The 23,489-nt window shown below is 41.6% G+C and overlaps 1 protein-coding gene across 5 annotated transcripts in view; it reads right to left on the minus strand.

Moving 5' to 3' along the window:
* The window catches only part of LOC124594767 (E3 ubiquitin-protein ligase RNF13), a 130,096-nt gene that overhangs the window by 43,551 nt on the left and 63,056 nt on the right, over nt 1-23,489 (minus strand). For all 5 annotated transcript variants that reach the window (XM_047133160.1, XM_047133157.1, XM_047133156.1 and 2 more), the window contains one exon: nt 5,245-5,456. In XM_047133160.1, coding sequence (XP_046989116.1) covers nt 5,245-5,456 — 212 coding nt within the window. The remainder of the gene's footprint in view (nt 1-5,244; nt 5,457-23,489) is intronic.

Consider the following 23,489-nt stretch of genomic DNA (forward strand, 5'->3'; position numbering starts at 1 on the left):
GATTATTTCTCACCATGCCTTAAACAAGATACAACCTACCCAAGGTCCTTCCCACCCCATCACACGCTTATCTTACCCATCTGAGGCCAGACCACCTGTGAAAGCAGCCATGTCAACTACAAATTCTGCTGCAAATACTGCAAAGCTTTTTATATTGTTGTGACTACTAACTGGCTGTCCAACGCGATGAATGGCTATGACCAAACCGCTGCCAAGAACAAAGCAGACCACCCAGTGGTACAACATGTAGTTCAACATAACATGCTTGAATTCAATGGCTGCTTCACCATCCGAGCCCTCTGGATCCTACCCTCCACCACCAGCTTTTCTGAATTGCGCAGATTGGGGGGGATCCCTACAACATATCCTTTGGTCCCACAGTCGTCCTAGCCTCCATCTGCGGTAACGCCCTGTCCCCACACCCTCACCAAAGTTTTCCCTTCCTTCATCCTGCCATCCCCTCCAGATTCACGTCCCCATGTCACTTTAAGCGTGTGACAGTCCCCTCCACCTCTACGATAACCGTGCATCAAATACCTAGCCCAAGCACTTGCCTCCCCTCCCTCGTCTATTCCTTGCTGTCAAACTGGCTGACATTCTCCAAGCCCTCCCCTGCCCCTCCTCCCTCTACCCATACCAACCAACACAACTCCCACTCCAGCCTAATTCACCTGACAAAATGCAACACAGGCATGTTTTGTCCCGCAAGTGCCATGTAGGCGTGTGTGTGTGTGTGTGTGTGTGTGTGTGTGTGTGTGTAGGGGTGGGGGGGGGGGGGGGGGGGGTCATGTAGGCACGTGCACAGGTGAGCTAGTCAACTACTCAATGCCTCTACTTTGTCTCCTATGCTCTGAAGCATTTATGGAAACCATTGTTGATATTGTTATTGTTGTTGTTGTTGTTGTTGTTGTCGTGCTCTTCAGTCCAAAGTTTGGTTTGATGCAGCTCTCCATGCTACTCTATCCTATTCGAGCCTCTTCATCTCCGAATAACTACTGCAACCTACTTCCTTCTGATTCTGCTTAATGCATTCATCTCTCGGTCTCTCTCTACGATTTGTACCCCCTACTCTTCCCTCAAAAACTAAATTGGTGATCCCTTGATGTCTCAGAATGTGTCCTATCAACTGATCCCTTATTTTGGTCAAGTTGTGCCACAAATTTCTTTTCCCCCTCAATTCTATTCAATACTTCCTCATTAGTTACGCGAAACACCCAACTAATCTTCAGCATTCTTCTGAAGGCCCACATTTCAGAAGCTTCTATTCTCTTTTTATCTACATTGTTTATCATCCATGTTTCACTTCGATACGTGGCTACACGCCAGACAAATAACTTCAGAAAACACTTCCTAACACTCAAATCTATATTCAGCATTACCAGATTTCTCTTCTTCAGAAATGCTTTTCTTGCCATTGCCAGCCTACATTTTATATCCTCTCTATTGTAGCCATCTTCAGTTATTTTGCTGCCTAAATAGCAAAACTTATATACTACTTTTAGTGTCTCGTTCCCTAATCTGATTCCCTTAGCATCACCCGATTTAATTCGACTACGTTCCATTATCCTCGATTTGTTTTGCTGATGTTCATTTTATATCCTGCTTTAAGTCATTTGCTGTATGTGACAGAATTACAATGTCATCAGCAAACCTCAACTTCCCCCCCCCCCCCCTTCTTTTCCCTGAACTTTAATTCCTATTCCAAATTTTTCTTTGGTTTCCTTTATTGGTTGCTCATTATACAGACTGAATAATATGAGGGATAGGCTACAACCCTCCCTCACTCCCTTCTTAACCACTGTTTACCTTTCACGCTCCTCGACTTATATTAACTGCCTTTGGTTTCAGAAGAAGTTGTAAATAACCCTTCGCTCTCCGTATTGTACCCCTGCTACTTTCATAATTTCAAAGACAGTATTCCAGTCGACATTGTCAAAAGCTTTCTCAAAGTCTGCAAATGCTATAAATGTACATTGGCTTGCCATTTTTCTGTGAAGAATTTGTGCTAGTATTTTGCAACCACGGCTTACTGAAATGCTAATTCAGTAATTTTCACACCCGTCAGCAACTAATTTTTTGGAACTAGAATTACAACATTCTTCTTGAAGTCAGGATATTTCTTTTGTCTCGTACATCTTGCACATCAGATGAAAACCCTTATATTCTTTGAAAAAAAATGTAATAGGTATGGGCAGTAGATTGCTAAAGACTGTGATATTCATAATCACTTTATCAGACAAAACAGAAACTTACTCATGAACCAAATCAGCACATCCCTGTAGCAAAACAGTACTTTCCACATGGGTGTCAAACTTTATAACAAACTTCCCAAAAAGCATAAAAGCAATTACAGATGCCAAAATCTTTAAAGTCATATTTACAGCATCATTGCTTTTACTCCAGTGAAGAACATTTAAATTCATGAAATGTACTCTACAAATATTCAATGTATGAAATGTATTATTTATAATTTTAAATAAATGTGCATCAAAATCACTTTCACCTCTATCCTTCCAAACTGACTTGTCCAATATCTTACACAGCTAAGCTGCTTTTGTAGGAAACAGGATCAATAAAATACAACTTAACACAAAAGTGTGACTCCTGTATGGAAGCAAGTCAAATGAACTTCACTCCATATTCTCAGTTGAAAGAAAGCAAAATGTGTTTTCATAGGCTACAGAACCTTAACCATTCATTGATTTTTGGTAACTTTTCTTAGGTCTTGACCACACTTATTTTTCCAGCAATCCGTGTTTCAGCTTTACACCATTTTCAAAGTTTACAAAATATAACATAAAACTGTTATCAGAAGATATGAAAATATGATACAATTTAGCTACCATAGCACATTCACAATGCTCTCGTATTATTTTATTTCAGTTCTTATTTTACAATCTTTTGTAGTCACAGTATTACAAACAGTTTTACAGGATTTTTAATATGTCAAGACTAATATTGTGAACCCCTTTACCCCCTCCCCCTTCTTTACCTGCGTCATGGCGATCTACAATGTTTGTTATTCACAGAAAACAGTTTATGGTCATACAACCATACAGAAGTTCTTATGTAAGTTATCTTCAGTGTGCCAACTTTAACCAATTCCCCAACAATCCTCTAGTAATCCCTATAATTTTAGTGTTTATCAGATATTTATGAATTTTTACTGATGATAGGGATTTATGTGCTGTAAGTTGTGCGAAAAAACAAGAGACTTTTTAGTTAACAGACAGTTGGCCCCAGCACCAGTCAGTTTGTTCTTACAATGTATTAATTACAAAAAAAACTGTTACACATTGTTTTGTAAAGTAATACCTTTTTGTAAGACATTGTAAAATGGTTTCCATGCTTTCTGATTAAAGCAAAATTGTGGCTGTAAGCAGAAACAAATTGCAATGTGTACATGTACCCAGTGCTACCTAGCAGTTTAGTCCACTTGGCTTCCAAAATTTTCCCTTTGTAGAAGTTTGCACTTGTCTCGTAATCAAGAACGTTGATGTGATACAATGTATCTATGAACAATTTTGTATAACTGATGTAACACTGGTAACCTAGGAAGCCACATTCTTCTTGTTGTAATATGTCTCTTGCTAATGTTGAAATTGTATCATATTTTCACATCTTCTGATACCAGTTTTATGTTGTATTTTGTAGCCTTTGAAAACGATGTAAAGTCAAATACATAAGGTAGGTGGAAATATAAAAGTGTGGTCAAGACATAAGAAAAATTATCAAATGTGCATCCAAATGGATGCCTTGTCTCATAGATTTTCATGCAAACTGCAGCATTCATTCATTGCCCAGAAAGATGTGTTAATCCACTAACACAGTCTAAACAAAAAAGTAATTCCATCCAAGTCTCACTGTGTCACAGTCTGCTCCACAATAGCCTGCTTCACCTGTGCATCACTCTCTTGCACTCTCACATGACCAGGTACCAGAATAATGGCCCGTCACTTCTTGTTGACATAATTAGAAAAGAATATCTTGAATTTTAGGGACTAAGCTGTCTCGCAGGTTTCAAGCATCGGATGAAATGCACAACATTAAAAGAATAAATATAGATGAGGAATTGCATCACTCAAGTACCCCCTTTCTGGCTTCAGCATCCTCAGGACTGTGTGAAGTCCAATGACTAAGTTAATAATTATATATGAAAGACAAATATTGAAGACAAAATTGGGGAGTATTGCAGTTGAGCTGAGCCTATTCTTAGGTCTTTCATTGCACACAATCTGAAAATTATGGTTTATTTCAAATGTAATAAGATTTGAAGCATAATTAAAACTGCAAAGACATATGTGTAACATGATTCAGAAAGATTTATTCAGATTCCTAATAGCCCTCATTGTTCTTGAGCAAATCAAGTATAAAGCACATCATGACTGGAAAACTGAATGATTCATGGACAGCAGCAAAGTAATTTTACATTGAAATAACAGATGTAATCCACGATATCACATTGCACACACTACAGACCAACATTATCAACAGCAGCTATTAACACAATAGGATGATGTTCACGTACAGACTTCAGTGCTGTTCCTATAGATTTTCCTGCGTTATCGACTCCTCTTCCATTAGGTTGTTAACTTTCCTTTCTCATGGAATCCAAAAAAGAACCTCTGTGGTTCACCAATCAACTATTTGTCCCACCCACTTCCACTGAATTATGTTCCCCAATTCTTTTGTTATTCTTCATTGTCTAGCAAATTTCTACAATGTACCCCCCTTCACCCTTGCCCCTCCATCACTTACTGTGTAACCCTCAGTTTCAAATGGCTTGCGTATAAAAATCCAAGTTTGACTGCTGTACGTCATAACTGCTAATACACACTAATAGTAAAATTTCCTTTTAAGACAATTTTAAGCTTGGTTTTGAAAATGTATACAAAAAGCACTTCAGTCCAACTCTACTCTTCTGTTTATTTCTTTTCCTATACATCTGGTAATTGTAGGGCGCAGTGGGTGTCGCAGAAGGGAGGGCAGCAGGAGAATAAGAGTGAGTGTGAGTGTGTGTGTGTGTGGGGGGGGGGGGGGGGGGGGGGGGGGAGGGGGAGAAAGGATGGGGAGTTACATGTGTAGGTAATCTGAAGAGAGATGCACTTTAGCAGTCATCGATGCTTTGTTTATGCGTTTATTTACTGTGGCAACACCACCTCTTTATAATGAATGGTCATCTTTTTCAAGCCATTATGATCTTTTGCTCTCACTATAATTACTAATTTATGTGTTTTCACTTACCATGATGATAAGCATAATCAAGAAGCAGAGCCCCACAATAATGGCAAAAGGCAACAGCAGAGTGGCACTTATGTTGAAAGGAATGTCATCAGTAATGACAATATAGTAACCATATTTAAAAAGATATCTGTTTTTCAGTGATGTGCCAGTTGCATCACTAACAAAAATTGATGGAATGTGGATTCCCTGAGGATGATTTGCAGTCATTGTCTCTGAAAGCATTAAAAGAAATTTCAACACTGTCACAAACAGCATATCACATTACCACACAGAATCTTAAATTATCACCTACTTAACAATTACATTGTGATATATAAAGTTTTGTAGCAAAAATATTATGATGCCTACATTTCCTAATTTACTGACCAATCTGCCTTAAATGAAAAAGGCAGTATTATCAATAATTTCAATAAGTTAAAAAGCCACTTTAATTCTCTATAAATGGAAAGTCTAATATCAAAGGTATTACGAAAAGGCTAGATTCCTTCTCACCCTAAAGACGACACAATGAGTTGCAGACAGGCACAACAAAATTACAGAAACACATTTAGCTTTTAGCCGCAGCCTTCTTCGTAAAAGAAAAGAGAACACACACACACACACACACACACACACACACACACCCCCCTTAGGCACACATGACCGCCATCTCCAGCAACTCGACTCGGTCCTGTATGTAACTGTCACACTAAATTGAAGCAGCAATCTCGAGCGGGGTGGCGAAGGGCAAGGAATAGCAGGTGCAGTTGGGGGGGAGAGAAGAGCACTGTCTGGTGGAGTGTGCAGGGACTACAGGTGGCATGACAAGAGTGCCATGTACAGCATCCCTCCAACCAAACCCAAGCTATTTCCAACATTGAACCTTGCCTCTACCAGTTCAAATCACCATCAAACTGGGATCCTCCTCGCTCCCCTACCCACCTTACAGGAATTACTTACTTCCAACCTGGCCTCACAATCCCTCCACAGGTCCCTTCCTACAAACTCCAACTTTTCAGCAGAACAAAATGGTGGCCATACACAGCCTCAGAACAAATCCTGACCAATTCATCCTATCTGCAGACAAAGATTCCACCACTGTTGTTTGGAATCACAGGGACTACCTGCCAAAAGTCCCCCTGGCAATTATCCAATTCCTTCACCAATGCACTCTGCTACAGTGATCCCATCCCAGAAGTCAATCATAACCTCCAATCCTTGCTTAAAGCCTTAGGCCTTCACAGAACCTCTCCCCTGAACCCATTTCTCTTCTCACTCCTATGACGCGCCCCCCCCCCCCCCCCCCAAACACACACACACACACACACACACACACACACACACACACACACACCCCTTCTACATATTCCCCCAAAATGACAAACCCAACAGTCCTGGATGTCCCACTGTAGCTGGTTATTGTGCTGCCATTGAATGAATTTTGGTCATCACTGACCAACACCCCCTAACCAACTGTACGAAATCTAGCCTCCCACATCAAAGATACCAACCACTTCCTTCACTGACTCTCCCCCCATCTCCTCTCTTTTACTTTCAGGATCCCTATTCATCACTATTGACACCACTTACCTATATGCCAACAAAGCGGTCTTGTCACTTTTAAGCACTACCTTTCCAATGTCCTTCAGACTCCAAACTTATTACCTCACTCCTTATACACCTTACTAACTTTATTCTAACACACAACTAGTTCTCCTTTGAAGCGAAGTTATACAAACAAATCTGAGGCACTGCCAGGGGCAGCTGCATGGCACCCTCCTGCACCAACCTATTTAGGGGCCATCTAGAGCACACCTTCCAGTCTCCCAGAATCCAAAACATGTGGTCTGGTTTTGGTTCACTGATGATATCTTCATGGTCTGAACTCAGGGTCAAGACATCTTATCCTCATTCCTCCACACAACCACATCATCATCTCTTTCATCTGCTTCACCTCGTCTTCCTCAAACAAGCATGCCACCTTCCTGGATGTTGACCACCTCCTCTCTGATAGCCTCAACCACACTTCTGTGCACATTAAACCCATCAATCACCAAAAGTACCTGCATTTCAACAGTTGACATTCCTGCAACACCAAAAAATCCCTCCCATGCAGCCTGTCCACCTGGGGATGGTGTATCTGCTACGACAGAAACTCCCTTGCCCAGAAGCTGAGAGTCTCACCAAGACCTTCAAAGACAGGCACTATACCCCAGACTTAGTCCACAAACAGGTCTCCTGTGACACTTCCCCTCACACCCCCAACACTTGCACTGCTCCCAAGAATCAGCCACAAAGGAATGCCCCCTTCGTCACCCAATACCACTCCTGACTGGAACAACTGACCCACATCCTTAACCAGGGTTAGATTAACTATCTTCATGCCCTGAAATGAGGGGCATCCTACCAGAGATCCTTGCCATCCCTCCTAAAACACCTAATCTCAACAGCATCCTAGTCCATCGCTTTGCCACTCCCAATCCCAGCCCCTCGCCACAGGATAACATCCCTGTGGAAGACCCAGGTGCAAGACCTGTCCAATCCATACACCCAACACCTCTTATTCCAGTCCTCTCACAGGCTTATCCTACACCAACAGAGGCCAGGCCATCTGTCAAAGCAGCTACGTCATTTACCACCTCTGCTGCAATCAGCTTTTCATATTGGTATGAGTACCAACTAGCTATCCACCAGGATGTGCGACCACTGCCAAACCATGGCCAAGAGCAAAGTAGACCACCCTGTGGCACATCATGCAGCTGAGCATAACAGGCTTGATTTCAATGGCTGCTTCACTAACCGAGCCATCCGGATCTTTCCCTCCACCACAACATTTTCTGACTGCACAGATTGGAGTTATCCTTACAACACATTCTCCACTCCCATAATCATCCCAGCCTCAACTTACAATAACATACTGTCCCCACACCTCCATCCAACAGTTTCCAATCCCTCCTTCCTATTCTTTCTTCCTATTGTCCACCCTCTGTGTATGCCACCCCCTGCCAACACACCCACCGATCTTCCCTCACTCCTCTCATTTTTCACTCTGTCTTCCCCACCTCAGTGCCCCACAGCCTCCCGATGCTGCCCCTGACATCTAGTCCCTGCATGCTCTGCCCCCCCTCCCCTTCTATCACTTTCCCTTCCCCTCCCCTTTCCTGCCCCCTCCAGATTGCTATTCATGTGACAGCCACATTCCAGTCAGAACTGCCAGTGGTAACCGACATGTGTGCGTGAAGTGTGCTTGCTTTTGTGTGTGTGTGTGTGTGTGTGTGTGTGTGTGTGTGTGTGTGTGTGTACTTTTTTGCAAAAGCCTTTGGCCGAAAGCTAAATGTATAACAGTCTTATCATTGTGCCTGTCTGCAACTCAACACATCAGCTTTACATAAGCAGCAATCCATTCTTTTCCTAATATTGTTGACATCGAACCTAAAAACTATTACAAGTGAGAAATGAGCACTAATTTCAATGAACAGTATGATAAAAATGCATTTTCTCATTTTAATGATTAAAAAAGTTGATACAGTTACCAGTGTAATAATGATAAATTATAATCAAGAGGTCAGATGTGTGACATCCACATTGTATAGTAAATGTAACAGAAATGATAAATCTGAACTATAGCTACTGCAGAGAACAAGCTGCAAAAGATGCATTAGGATTAAAAAGCAAAATGGTACATCACTATAGATGGACAGATGTTAGTAAAAGAAAACATGGTTGTGTCATGGGTGCCATGAAAATGAACTGAGCTTCAAATTTGACAGAAATGAATTTACTTCTTAGTTACTGGACAAAGTACAGAACTCAAAACATAAACATTATACTACAATGAAGAATAACAGTTGTTTAGTTGAAGAAGTCAATAACTTACAAGGAATATTGTTTGAGCTAAGAGAGAAAACATAAGTTTTGAGTTCAAAAAATAAATTTTAGTCCTACAAAGAAAACGTATAACTGCAAAAACTCTGTGTTGAGACTCCAAAAACAAAAAGTGCACAAAGTCTAGACACAGAGGCAAAAGGAAGCTCACTAAAGAAGAACAAAGTATTTGTACACGTTGATAGCAATGGTAAACCAATATCTTGTCAAAGCAATAGCAACAAGACAGTATTCATATCTTGAAAAATTCAACAACACTGCAGAAGCAACTTCCAGGAAAACAAGAAAACATTTATATTGGCAAATAGCAACAGAAGTACTGCTGAAACTGTGTGTTACGAGACAGTATGTTGAGGCAGTAAGTTTTGTGAAACAGAGAGACCTCAAGGTGAACTAGCATTGATCCTGGTATCCAGTGTATTCTTGTAACAGCTGAATCAAATGATACCTACTAAATGCACTAGATAAAGATGCTCACTGTTTATGTGAAATACTCTATGTTCTAGTTAAGCATCAATTAATTGTCCCCAAGACAGGGCTTTGCAAGGTTTTCTGTTTAAATGAAGAAATTAAGAAAGCACATAGATTCTATAGCAAATCGGCCCAGCCTTCCTACAAATAACACGGCCAGCCAACACTACACAAATCACTGCAAGCAATTAAATGGAAAGAGACAATCTCACACAACCCAAATATGTGCATATAATCAATAAAGAACACTCCATTTCTGTGTGTGCAATTTCCAGGCCCTTAAGTCAAACTACTCACAAGACCTCAAAATGTGAAACAGTGGACTGCAGCCCCAACCGTCTGTCCTGTTATGTGTCTCACAACTTAAACAGAAGAGCAAATAGCCTGCTTGCTGATAATGAAAGTAAGTATGGATTGACATCTACAGCACCTATGAGAGAGAATACAGGTACTGCTAGTGGTGGTATCCTGAGACCAAAGAGACCTGGAGCTTTAAGTGAGAATTTTTAAGGCATCCTGTCAGTAAACAAAGACCCTGGAGCACCATACATATGAAAAAAGCACACAAGTGTACTTCACTGGCAGGTAGAGCAACAGCAGAGATGCTAACAGCACCCATCCTTGCACATAAATCCCGGACAGAGTGAGTCGGCAGTGGAAGGAGGAGGACATGAGAAGCTGGACACACGCCCATGTCTGAGCACTGACTGAGTAGAGAATGCTAGATCAGGAGGAGGGGGTGAAGGAGATGTAGTCCCTGCACCACTGCCTTGGCAATCAGCTTCTGTGCATCTGATGATGGCAACATGGTCACTTGCTGAAATATTATGCCCACTGGAAAATGACATCCGGTTACTCATCCATGAACTCTTTGGTCACAAATTATGGCAGGAGACACTGAAGAATCACAGTATACTCCTAGTTACTGGTCCAAAGATCTTTCTGGTAATTCAAGTATACATCAAAAAGAAATGATCAGCTTTAGTGCTGCAGACAAATGATATTCATTACAGTGTAACAGAGTAATGGGAGAGCATTCAAGTTAAAGACCACAATTAGAATACTTTAACAGTACATTCACTACATAAATAATAAAAAAAGATAAACTAGAGGTAATACTACAGGAGTATAAGCCAAAAGTTTTAGTAGCAGATGGAGTAAAAGAAAACCAAAAACCATATGGAGGTTTGTAACTGACAATCACATAATTGTAAGTAAGTACCTACTGTACAATAATACACAAAGAAGGTGGTGCTACCATATCTTCTAGCTAAGTATCAACCAAAAAAATGCTATATATATCACAAAATGTGCCAAAGCAATAAGTTTTAATACTACAGAAGGGGAAACAATATATGCACGCAAAAGTTGCTGTGCATTAGATTTGTAACTATGTAAAATAAAAATGTCCTCTAGCAGTTTAAACTTACAGGTCATGAACGTACAGATTGTTAGTTTAAATATTGTCGGGGATTTTACTACAGACACAAGGGACAACACAGCCAACAGTAGTACGACACTGAACTGCAGCATACGTACCACCTAATAATACACATAGATAAACCCATCAAAGTGAAAGAGTATATGTAGTATCAAACATACCTTCTACTGTACGTCTGGGAAGTAAACTCCACACTGACAGATCAGTTTTCTACTCCTACTACTACTACTACTACTACTACTACTACTATGCATAGTAACAAAGGCTGGTGGATGCAAAAAGAAAGTATGGGAGGACATTATACAAGCCAACTAGAGAAACAATTTTAATAACACAAATGATAAGGGGGAGGGAGAGAGGGAGGGAAGGAGGGGAGAGGGAGGGAAGGAGGGGGGATGGAGGAATTGTGACCGGAGAGGTAATTCATGCAAGAAATAAATGAAGTGCAATATGATAACATAAAAAATGAATCACTGAACATTCTACATAAAATGTACTGCAGATTCTTCAGCAAAACAAAAGCATTTTTCATTAAGAAGGTTACAAATAAAGCAGAGAACTTCGTGATGCTGGAATGTTTGCAAAAGTTGGCTTAAAGGAGACAACCAGAACTATTTTCAAATGGTGCCACACTGTTGCACAGCAACACACAACTTCATGCAGCCTTGGTTACTCTTAATTTGGTCCAGCAATTCCGACGGACTGTGCCACAGCACCTTGCATCAGCTGTGATCTCTCACTAGCGATTTTCACCTATTTCAACCGCTAAAAAATCACCTGGATGGCCACCACTTCAGGATTGGTGCTGATGTTCAGAAAGCTGTTAACTGGTTCCAGGAGGCATGAGACTAAACAGAGGAAGAAAAATGAGAGTGTAAATGAATGGAGTAAAGTGGGAGGCACGTGTGCAGGGTTAGCAGAGGTTGCAGCGATGGGAGTGGGGAATCGAAGGATGTCACGCAAGACAAGTACCCACTACATAATCTGATATTGGAAAAAAAAAAAAAAAAGATAGAGATGACACAGGCTGCGAAGCAACTATTGAATATAAGCATGTTGTGCTCAGCAGCTAGTTCTGCTATTGGTGGTTACCTTTCCTCTTGCCCACAATTTTTGGCGATGGTCATTCATTTGAGTGTTGGTAATTGCGGCCATATAAATAGCTGTGCATGCAAAATATACAGGAGAGCCAGTTATAACACAGCTGATTTCTCAGATGACACTCTATAATAGGGTAGGATATATATGTGGCACAACTGGAATGTGATGTGCTAGGTGGGTGCAAAAGACAGATTTTGTACCTGGATATTCCACAGGGGCACATTCTATGTGGCAAGGGGTTGGGGACACATACAGTGTAATGATGGATAAAAATATTTTGTATACTGAATGGATGACAGAATACCATCTCATGGGAGGTGGGAAGGATTTACGGAATGATAAGAGGTAGCTGAAGCAGTGGAAATGTATGTTGTTAAACTGTTAGTGTACAGCAGGTAACTGGTGATGGTGGTGAGAGGAGGCAACCATTCCCAGCTGGTTGATGGGGGAAGTTGGAGAATTAGTGGCATGTGAGGATGTGGCATAGGAGATCAGCATGCAGACTGCTTTTCACCTGGTGATGATTGCCTATGGAAGGTATTAGTAAGGCAGCCACGATAGTGTAGGTGGACCAGTCATGGTTGGCCAGACTATATGAGAGAGACTTCTAGTGGCCAAGGAAAACAGCTATCAACATGGAGGCACTGTTGACGTTTTATGTTGCTGTGTGATATTATTTTTTATTTCTTTCCCTTTCACTATAGATCTGGTTCGGCTAAATTGCCATTATCAAGTGACATGCAGTACTTACAAATATATTGTCTAGGTGGACTGACATACACATAACATTGTTGGCAACTATATTTTGACTGTCACTCAATATTTGTTGAATTAAGGTGCTGATTAATTTGTTATGAAGTAATTTGATAGTTTTGCAGCTGCAATGTCATATGTTTACAAAGTATAAGCACTGTTGTACACATGTTATATACATTATTTGGTTGCACGTGTATCTATGGTTGATGTATGTTCATAGTAGTTTATGTTTATAATGATTTTAAGTGCTACAAATTTATGGGTTTTTATTGGGTAGGCATTTTTTGTTTTAACGTGTATGCTTTTGTTAACTTTTCGGAAAAAAAAAATCCATAAATTACAAGTCTCATACATATTGTGTTGACACTCTGACATACGCAAGTATTTCATAAAATTTCAGTGGATCCTATCATGAATCAAAGGGTCCTCTCATGAACATTCTCGAGGAACTTGAAGTTTATACGCACGTAAGAAACCAACTACAAGACATACTGAACAAACTGATGGATCTTAAACATCACTGCCATTTAAAAAATGTTATTGAGATACTCAAAAAAGAAAAGCTATAAATTCAAAACACTGTGTACTGCCAAAGCGGATACACACTACTGGAAAACCTTAACACTCCTGCTCATATACATACTCTGGAAACATTATGTAAGAGTGTCAACAAAATATGTACGGGAATGTTATAATGTACAAATTTTTTTTAAGCAGAAGAAACAAAAGCACTCACATGAAATAAAAAACATCTAGCCAATAAACACCTATAAATTAATAGCAGCTACGACTGCTATAAACATAGACTACTGCGACATATAGCAAATACAGATATACACTCAGCCAAATAATGTATATATAATCTGTATAATGGCTTGTAATTTGTAAACAAATGACACCATAGTTGCAAAACTGTCAAATTACTGTCACAATTTAATAATTAGCAACTTAATTCAGCAAATATAGAACAACAGTCAAAATACAGTTACCAACAATGTTATTTGTATGTCAGACTGTCTAGATAATACAGTGTGTGGTGCGGGAACTTCCTTATACAAAAAACTCATAAATCAGAAAGTATAAGAGACATCAATTTAATTCTTTTTTCTTTACAAAAAGTAACATCTAAAGTTTTGTTCCATTAAGTTTTGAAAATGATATCAGAAAGGTGGCCTCCCTTCTGGTCAATGCTTTTGGAGAGTCGAAATCGGAAGTTTTGGTCCACTTTTTCCAACCTATCTCTGTCGATGTTGGCAATAGTAACACGAATATTGTTCCATAGCTCAGCCAGGGTCTGCAGACAATTGGTATACACCAAGGACTTGAGATAGTCCCATATGAAAATGTCACATGGCGCTAAATATGGTGAGCTTGCTGGCCACTGGGGATTGCCCCTCAAAGAGATGAGACGATCGGGGAAGTGTTCGCGCAACATGGTTGTCGATGTTCATGCCATGTGAGCTGTGGTACCATCTTGTTGGAACCAGACATCACCCACACCCATTTCTTCAATTTCTGGAAGAAAAAACCATTCAATCATGTGAACATAATGCTCAAAAGTGACCGTCACAGCCTTATCATTCTCTTTGAAAAACCATGGCCCAATAATGCAAACTTTAGATAGTGCACACCAAACAGTCACATGTTCTGTACACTGGGGCTGCTCAATAAGTATTCCGGATTTCGTGCCACTCCAATTCCACATATTTTGTTTATTCATGCAGCCTGACAAATGAAAATGTGCCTCGTCGCTGAAGAACACTAAGGCATTATGAGGCAGCTCATCAATCAAGGCTTCACACACATTTTTTCGGGAAACAAAATCATGGATGAAGTGTGTGCACCATGACAGTTTATATATATGAAATTTCAACTCTTCATGAAGAATTCGTCTCACTGTGCATTCATTCATAAATTGCAAGGGTAGCTGTATGTTTGGAGGAATTTAAAATCGACATCCTTATCCTCTCGATTTTTACAGGCATTCTGGTCGTTCCTGAAGGTCCTGGTTTCTTTTTTTGCACACTTCTAGTATTCATAAAGGAGTCTACCAACATAACAATTGATTTCCCATCAGGAACATGACCTGCAGGCACGATGCTGAACTGTTTCCTGAATGCACGTTAGGTTCTCATGACATAACGTCCATTCAAAAAGTAGGCTGCAACGGCGAATGCATGTTCCTCTGTTGCCCACTTCATGAATGCTACTACTAAACTAACCTTTTCTTAAAAAAAACATGTTAAGTCTCACACTTCTGACTGCACTCAAACCCATGCAACAATGAATATCAGTCCCTGTGTGCTATGCGATTCAAATGAGAAAGTTCCCACACCACACCCTATATATACTTAAGTAGCAATCCATGCGCAATGTTCTTCTATAACTTAAAAATGTATAATGAAAATAACGTCACCTGCATTATACCACAGGTCACTTGATAATGCAAATTTAACCAAAACAGATCTGTAGTGAAAGGCAAATTAATAAAACTAAATATCACAAAGCAGTAAGTCTGGACATTCCTTATAAATATGTCACTTGCTGAGTTGCACTACACTGTTGGCCTACGGAACATAAGTTGCACTGTTGATGATTTGTGAGCTTCATTTGGACAAAGGTTTTTATGGAGCCACTGGAAAGGTGAAGGCCAGCCTCCAAGAAGATGGCGCACTGGGCTGAGGAAAACTGAAATGGGTCTCCACTTTGATAGGTGACACACATTCCACACAAAATAGTCTTTCAGTTGCGCCACCACCTTGACATGGCACATCTGCAGTGCAGATTCCCAATGTACTGAAGGTAAAGGGATAGATAAAAGATCTACTCACTAAGTAGCAGCAGGGGAATAAACTTTTACAAGCTTTCAGAGCCAGTGGGTCCTCCTCCTTGCAGAAACTTTGAAGGGGAAGGAAGAGGGGTGAAGGAAAAGGGCTGGAGAGGTTTCAGGAAAGGGGTACTGTTCAGAAAAGTCACCCAGAACCCTGGGTCAGGGGAGACTTACTGGACGAGATGAGAAGGTAAAGTCATAATAAGGAATTCACAGAGAGGCACTACCTTCCAACCTAGTCCACATACAGGTTTTCCATGCTATTTCAACACAACTCTGAATTTTCCAACTGCCCCATGGACACAGCTGTTAAGAAATCTTCTCCCCCTCCCCACATTAACTAATATCATCCAAGAATGCTAGGCCTTCATCTACTTTTCACCTCATCCTGAAATGAGCAATGCTTCCAACAATTCATTCCACCTTTCCCAAATTGGTATTCCACTGCCTACGCAATCTATGAAACATTCTAGACAGTAGTTATTCCACAACAGTACAGTACAAGAACCATGTGCAAGACACCCTAACCAACCACCTGTGGCAGTAGTCATATCATATACCAACTCCTCATCTACATATGCGATCCACAAGTCACTGTACTGTACATTGCATGGCAGATGACTCCTCATATCACTGCCCGTAATTCCCTTTCCTGTTCCACTCACAAATGGAGGCATGGAAACACATCTGTATGCATGCTTCTTCACAGGACCCGATTTATCTTATCTAATCTTCATGGTTAACAGCAGAAGCATTCTGCAGTCTGTCACATATGCCAGTTCTCTAACCTTTCTCAAAAGTGTTTAGTGAAAAGCAAATAATCTTTCCTCAGGGAATCCCACTGGAGTTGACATGGTATTTCTGTAACACATTTTGATGGAACCTACTGGTAACAAATCTAGCAACATGCTTCTGAAATGCTTCACATCTTCCTTTAATTCGATCTCATGAGGACAAAAAAAGTACACAAGAATGGATCATAGAAGTATTCTGTATGCAGTCTCCTTTATAGGTGACCTGCACTTTCCTAGAATCCTCCCAATAAATCAAAGATGACCATTTGCCTTCCCTACATCCGACCTCATGTGCTCGTTCCATACCATACCAGTTGTGAACGTTATGCGCAGATATTTAATCGATATGGCTGTGTGAGGCAGTATACCACCTATACCCTATTCAAACGTAACACAATTTATTTTTACTACTCATCTGCACTTACATTTTTCCGTGCATAGAGCACGCCATCATCAGACTAAATATAAATTCTGTATAAGTCATCCTACAGCCTCTTAGAGTTACTCAGTGATGGCACTGTCCTGTCACTTGAAGACTGCTGCTTACCCAATACATCAGACTGTTTATGCATTTAGAGAACAAGAATGGTCCTATTACACTTTCCTGGGGTACTTTTGATGTAAATTTTGTGTCTAATGAACACTCACTGGATAACGCGCGAGGACAAAGTACTGGTATCTATTATTTAAAAGGTCTTCAAATCACCAACAAATGTCAGAAACCTGAGGACTTATTCCATACTTTTGGCCTTTTTTTTTTTTTAACATTTTGTGGTGGTAGGCTCTATGTCAAACACTTTCTGGAAATCTAAGAATATAGAATCTCTTCATTCATAGTTCACAATATTGTCGCAGAAGAAGCTGAGTAGCACCATGGAGGGTCGTGAGTACAAAACTCACCTGGACTGCATAATTTTAATTTCTATGTTCAGTTCGAGGACATTCTAGATGTATTGAAAAATGTGAAAAATCATTGTACTGGAATGTTCTGTAGCTGTATATATATTCTGTATGTGTTCTGGGCGGAGGTAGTTCGCTCCGCGCTCCTGTATGTACAAGTGCTGCATAAACCTTTGTTAAGTCAAGTCAGTGTTCGTCATTCACTGCTTACATCTATTTCTACGCGACATTATTCTGGTGGAGATGCTGGGTATTGGACCTAGTGACAGCGCCCCTTATCGACAACACATTGGCTCCCATCAGGCCACGACAAAGCCACCGTTTACGCGGCGAGAAATGCGAGTTTGAGCCATATTCAACCGATCGCAAATGATCGGAGACAGAAGGAGAAGAGGACATTACGATGACAGCAACTGTGTACCATCACATGAGACATCCTTCTGGGTTCTCTGGTGATGACTGCAAAGATCCAAACAAGTGACTGAAGGTATATGGGCGTATAGACAAATTTAACAAATGGGATGACACCGTGTGTTTGGCTAATGTATTTTTCTACTTGGAGGGCACTGCCAAGCAATGGTATGAGAACAATGAGGAGACGTTCACAAGCTGGGAAGTATTCCAGGTGGAACTGCGCAAGTATTTCGGCGACACACAACGACAGAAGTGCAAGCCTGAAGGTAAATTAAAGTGCACGGCACAGCGTCCAGGAGAAACTACAGCATCCTACATTCAAGACGTCCTGGAGCTGTGCAAAATAGTGGATCCTAGAATGAAGGAGGAAGATAAGGTCGCACATCTCATGAAGGGTTTTGCTGAGGACATGTATCAAGCCCTACTACCGAAAGAGGTTTCGACAACAGAAAACTTCATAAAATGGTGCCAGTGTATCGAGACAATGCATCAAAAAAGAATTACACACAAGACGTTTGAGCAGCGTCCAAACATTGTATCGATGTCTGTGATGGAGGAAGCAACTGATTTCGCAAGTGTTCGTCAGATAGTGAGAGAGGAAGTTCAGAAGGCACTTGGATTGCACAGCGAGAAAAAACTGAGACACTTCAAGAGGTCATAAGGAAGGAGGTGGAACACACATTGAACCCAATCTCTCATCCTTCATTTCTCTTTAAAACGGAGAGAGAGTCGAGACCCAGGTGGAGTTACGTTCCTACAATGGAGGAGGAGGAGGAGATTAGTGTTTAACGTCCCGTCGACAATGAGGTCATTAGAGACGGAGCGCAAGCTCGGGTGAGGGAAGGATGGGGAAGGAAATCGGCCGTGCCCTTTCAAAGGAACCATCCCGGCATTTGCCTGAAGCGATTTAGGGAAATCACGGAAAACCTAAATCAGGATGGCCGGAGACGGGATTGAACCGTCGTTCCTACAATGCCGCATGAGGAACCTGTTTGGGCACCAAGCAAGACTGATATCTGGAGGACCCAGGATAACCAACCAGTATGTTTCCACTGTGGCCGACCGGGACATGTGGTGCACTATTGTCGAGAAAGGTAGCGGATATATGACAACGCCAGCACCAGAAGACAGCAGACCAATCTTAGCCGACGCCAACTCCGGGCCGATTAAGGTGAACATGATGATGTGGGTGCAGGATGATGTAGGTCACCATCGCCGCAAGCTAGCCACTGGAGATGACGCTCCCCAACACACTGATCAATGTCTCCATCGCCGTTTAGAAGCTCCGGCCGATCACCTAGCCGCCACAATCTGGAAAACTAAAGGGTGTGAAAAAAATCCCCGGCCGTCGATCACTACAAAAATGATAGGAAACTACGTTTATATCCTCATGGATGGCTGACCAGCCCAAGCTCTTGTGGACTCTGGAGCATCATATTCAGACATTTCGGAGAAGTACTGTCGCCAGTTGCAGAAAACCTTATTCGTCGACAGAAAAACATCTCTGCTGAAGGTGGCTAAGGTGTGAGAGTATAAGGGGTTATAACAGCCCTTAGAATTCATCTTCTTACAAGAGTGTAGTCATGACATCATTCTCGGATGGGACTTTTTGAAAGCTTCTCAGGCAGTTATAGATTGTGGTCACTCGAAAGATTATGCTAGACGAGATGAGATACTGTGGACAGGAAGATGCGCATCCGAGCATGTAGAGACTGCGTGCTGGATGAAGTGATCATTCCTGCAGTCAGTGCTAGAAAGGTAACTGTCATGTGTCATTCCATGCATCAACCCATGGATCTTGTAGTGGAATGTAAGAGAAGCATACCACTGAAGTAAAACTTGGTCATCCCAGCCTCTATCGTCTCATTTAAGAACAGATTCGGTGAATTGTGGGTAGTTAACTATCACCGAGAACCCCAGATCCTACCAAGATGCATGTGCACAGCAAACACTCAGCCATTAATTGCAGAACAGCTGAGCGTCTTAGAAACCACCAATGCCAAGTCTGGGCAAAATTGGCACTACCACTACGAGACAAGATCTTCTGGCTCGACTATCACCAGATCTCACTAAGGAACAACAGGAGAAGGTACTTGCCATTCTTCAAGCGTTCTCTGAATGCTTCAATCCAAGGTGAAGAGCAAATCAGACAAATCTACATCTACATCTACATCTACATCTACATTGATACTCCGCAAGCCACCCAACGGTGTGTGGCGGAGGGCACTTTACGTGCCACTGTCATTACCTCCCTTTCCTGTTCCAGTCGCGTATGGTTCGCGGGAAGAACGACTGTCTGAAAGCCTCCGTGCGCGCTCTAATCTCTCTAATTTTACATTCGTGATCTCCTCGGGAGGTATAAGTAGGGGGAAGCAATATATTCGATACCTCATCCAGAAACGCACCCTCTCGAAACCTGGCAAGCAAGTTACACCGCGAAGATACGACGCGAGCCACCGCCCTGTTGTCTACCAGCCTGGTGACCTCGTCTAGATCTTCACTCCTGTTCGGAAGGTTGGTCTCTCTGAGAAGCTACTCGAGGGTGAAGCGCCAGATTAGCACTGGAGACCACCAACCAATAAGCCAGAGAGCATACCATGTGTCAGCAACGGAACGTCAAATAATTCATGACGAAGTAGAAAAAAATGATGAAGAATGACATCCTTCAGCCTTCGCAAAGACCATGGTCGTCACCAGTGGTTCTTGTCAGGAAGAATGATGGCAGTTGGCACTTTTGTGCTGATCACAGGAAGCTAAATAAGATAACTAAAAAGGATGTTTACCCTCTTCCACGAACTGACAATACACTAGATTGTCTGAAGGGGGCTAAGTTTTTCTCAACCATGGACATGTACTTGGGATACTGGCAAATCAAAGTTGATGAGGCTGATTGTGAGAAAACTGCATTCATCACTCCTGAGGGCCTGTATGAGTTTAAGGTAATGCCGTTTGGTTTGTGTAATGCACCAGCAAGTTTTGAACGGATGATGGATAATCTTCTAAGGCACTTGAAGTGGACGATGTGTCTTTGTTATTTAGATGACATTATAGCGTTCTCAGAGACATTTGATGTGCATATAATAAGACTGAGGGCCGTTCTTAAGTGTCTCCAACAAGGCGGATGAAACTAAATCCAAGAAATTGTCTCTTTGGAGGAAAATAAATCACAATACTTGGACACCTTGTGTCAAACGAAGGTGTGTGGCCAGACCCAGAAAAGGTGAGATCTATAACAGAATTTCCTATCCCTAAAAGTATTAGGGATGTGAGAAGCTTCCTTGGATTATGTTCTTATTACCGTTGTTTCATCAAAGACTTGTATCAAAGCCAGGTCACTTCAAGAGTTGTTAAAATGTGATACTAAATTTATCTGGAATGGTGCTCAACAAGATTCTTTTGATGTGCTGCAAAAAGCTCTGATGACTGACCCTGTACTTGGTCTGTATGATGAGAGAGCACCTACAGAACTACACACAGATGCCAGTGGGTATGGGATCAGTGCTGTTCTGGTGCAAATTTCAGATGGAAAAGAGAAGGTTATAGCCTATGCTTCCAGGACACTTACAAAAGTCGAGAGAAACTACGCAACTACAGAAAGAGAATGTCTTGCTGTGATCTGGGCCATGTGCAAATTTCGACAGCATCTCTATGGCAGGCCATTCACAGTTGTTACAGACCATCATTCACTTTGTTGGTTGACAGGTCTTAAGGTTCCAACAGGACGACTCACCAGGTGGGCACTACATCTATAAGAGTATGATATTACCATAGTGTACAAAAGTGGAATAAAACACCAAGATGCCAACTGTGTCTCAAGAAACCCTGTACAAGACCATCAAGACTTTGATGAAGGTAGTGACTGTCTCGCTGCACTCCACAGGATCTCTCTGCTGAGCAGAAGAAGAATGCCAAGATATCTCAAATTATGCTTGCCAGTCCGAGGATGTGAAAGGACAATTTAAGGTAGTTAATGGATTACTTCGCAAGAAAAACTTTGATCTGTTTGGAAAGAGGTGGCTACCAGTGATTCCTAAACACATGCGCTTAGATGTTTTACAGAAATTCCGTGACACACCTGAGGCTGGACATTTAGGATTTATTTAGATATACGACAGAATCTGCAAGAGATTTTTCTGGCCATCACTATGTGTCACACTGTCGAGAGTGATAGAGGAGAAAGGAAGTTCCTCAGAAACCACCTGGCCGACTCATACCAATTCCGCCAGCAGAAACACCTTCCCAGCACGTTGAGATTGACCTCCTTGGATGATTTCCAATGTCTGCGAGTGGCAACAAGTGGATTATTGTTTGCACTGTTTATCTGACATCTTATGCCATTACAAAAGCCGTGAAACAGCCAAAGCATCCGAGATAGCCAAATTCATCATGGAAGACATTTTATTAAAACACAGTGCCCCAAGGTCATTAATTACAGATCGAGGGGAATTTTTTTTTTCAACTGAATCTTGTGAAAGAGATAAACCGTTGGTGCAACATTTCTCATCACATTACGACTGCCTACCATCCGCAAACAAACAGGCTTACTGAACGCCTTAATAAGACCTTGCCCAACATACTATCAAGGTTCGCCAATGTTGAGCAGAGCAACAGGGATGAGGTGCTACCTTTCGTGACATCTGCCTACAACACCGCCAAACAAGACACCACAGGATTTATGCCATTTTTCCTGGTGCATGGGCATGAGGCGACTACGATGATGGACACAGTGTTTCCGTTACGTCCTGATGACGTGGACGATGACTACATCGGCCAGGTGTTGACCAGAGCTGAGGAAGCTCAGCAGTTAGCTCGACTCTGCACGCTCAAGAAAACCATCATCGAAGATACGACGCGAGCCACCGCCCTGTTGTCTACCAGCCTGGTGATCTCGTCTAGATCTTCACTCCTGTTCGGAAGGTTGGTCTCTCTGAGAAGCTACTCAGGCACTACTTTGGACCTTATAAGGTTGTAAGACAGTTGTCTGATGTTACTTATGAAGTTGAAGATTTCGACCCCGACACAAGACGATGAGAGATCAGAGATACGGTCCATGTCCTTCGAATGAAGCTCTATAAGGATCCTTCAACCCAGGGTAAATTCGAAGCTCCAGTGACAGGCAACAATCTGAAAGGTGATGAAGAGCATAGCAGCAAAAGAAGTTCTAAGATGATCACCGCCAGGGCGAGAATCAGTCATTGGGAGTTGGAGTATGCAGGACTGATGACTCGTCCCCAGACTAGGACGATGTAACATCGAGATGCTGTTCTCTTAAGGAGGGAGCAATGTTGCAGAAGAAGCTGAGTAGCACCGTGGTGTAGTGGTGATGATACTAAACTGTTGCATGGAAGGTCGTGAGTTCAAAATTCACCTGGACCGTACAATTTTAATTTCTATATTCGGTTCGAGTACATTCTAGAAGCATCCACAAACGTGAAGAATCATTGTACTGGAATGTTCTGTAGCTGTACATATACTGTATGTGTTCTGGCCGGAGGCAGTTTGCTCTGCACTCTTGTATGTGCAAGTGCTGAATAAACCTTCGTCAAGTGAAATTAGTGTTCATCATTCATCTACTTACACCTTCTTTTACGTGACAATATATCATGCTATAAAAGGGTAATCTAAGTTTTGCACAATACTTTCTAAATCTGTGCATTTTGTGGCCAGAAGCTTT

Source organism: Schistocerca americana, chromosome 2 (genome assembly GCF_021461395.2).
Source record: "Schistocerca americana isolate TAMUIC-IGC-003095 chromosome 2, iqSchAmer2.1, whole genome shotgun sequence".
Lineage (NCBI taxonomy): Eukaryota > Metazoa > Arthropoda > Insecta > Orthoptera > Acrididae > Schistocerca > Schistocerca americana.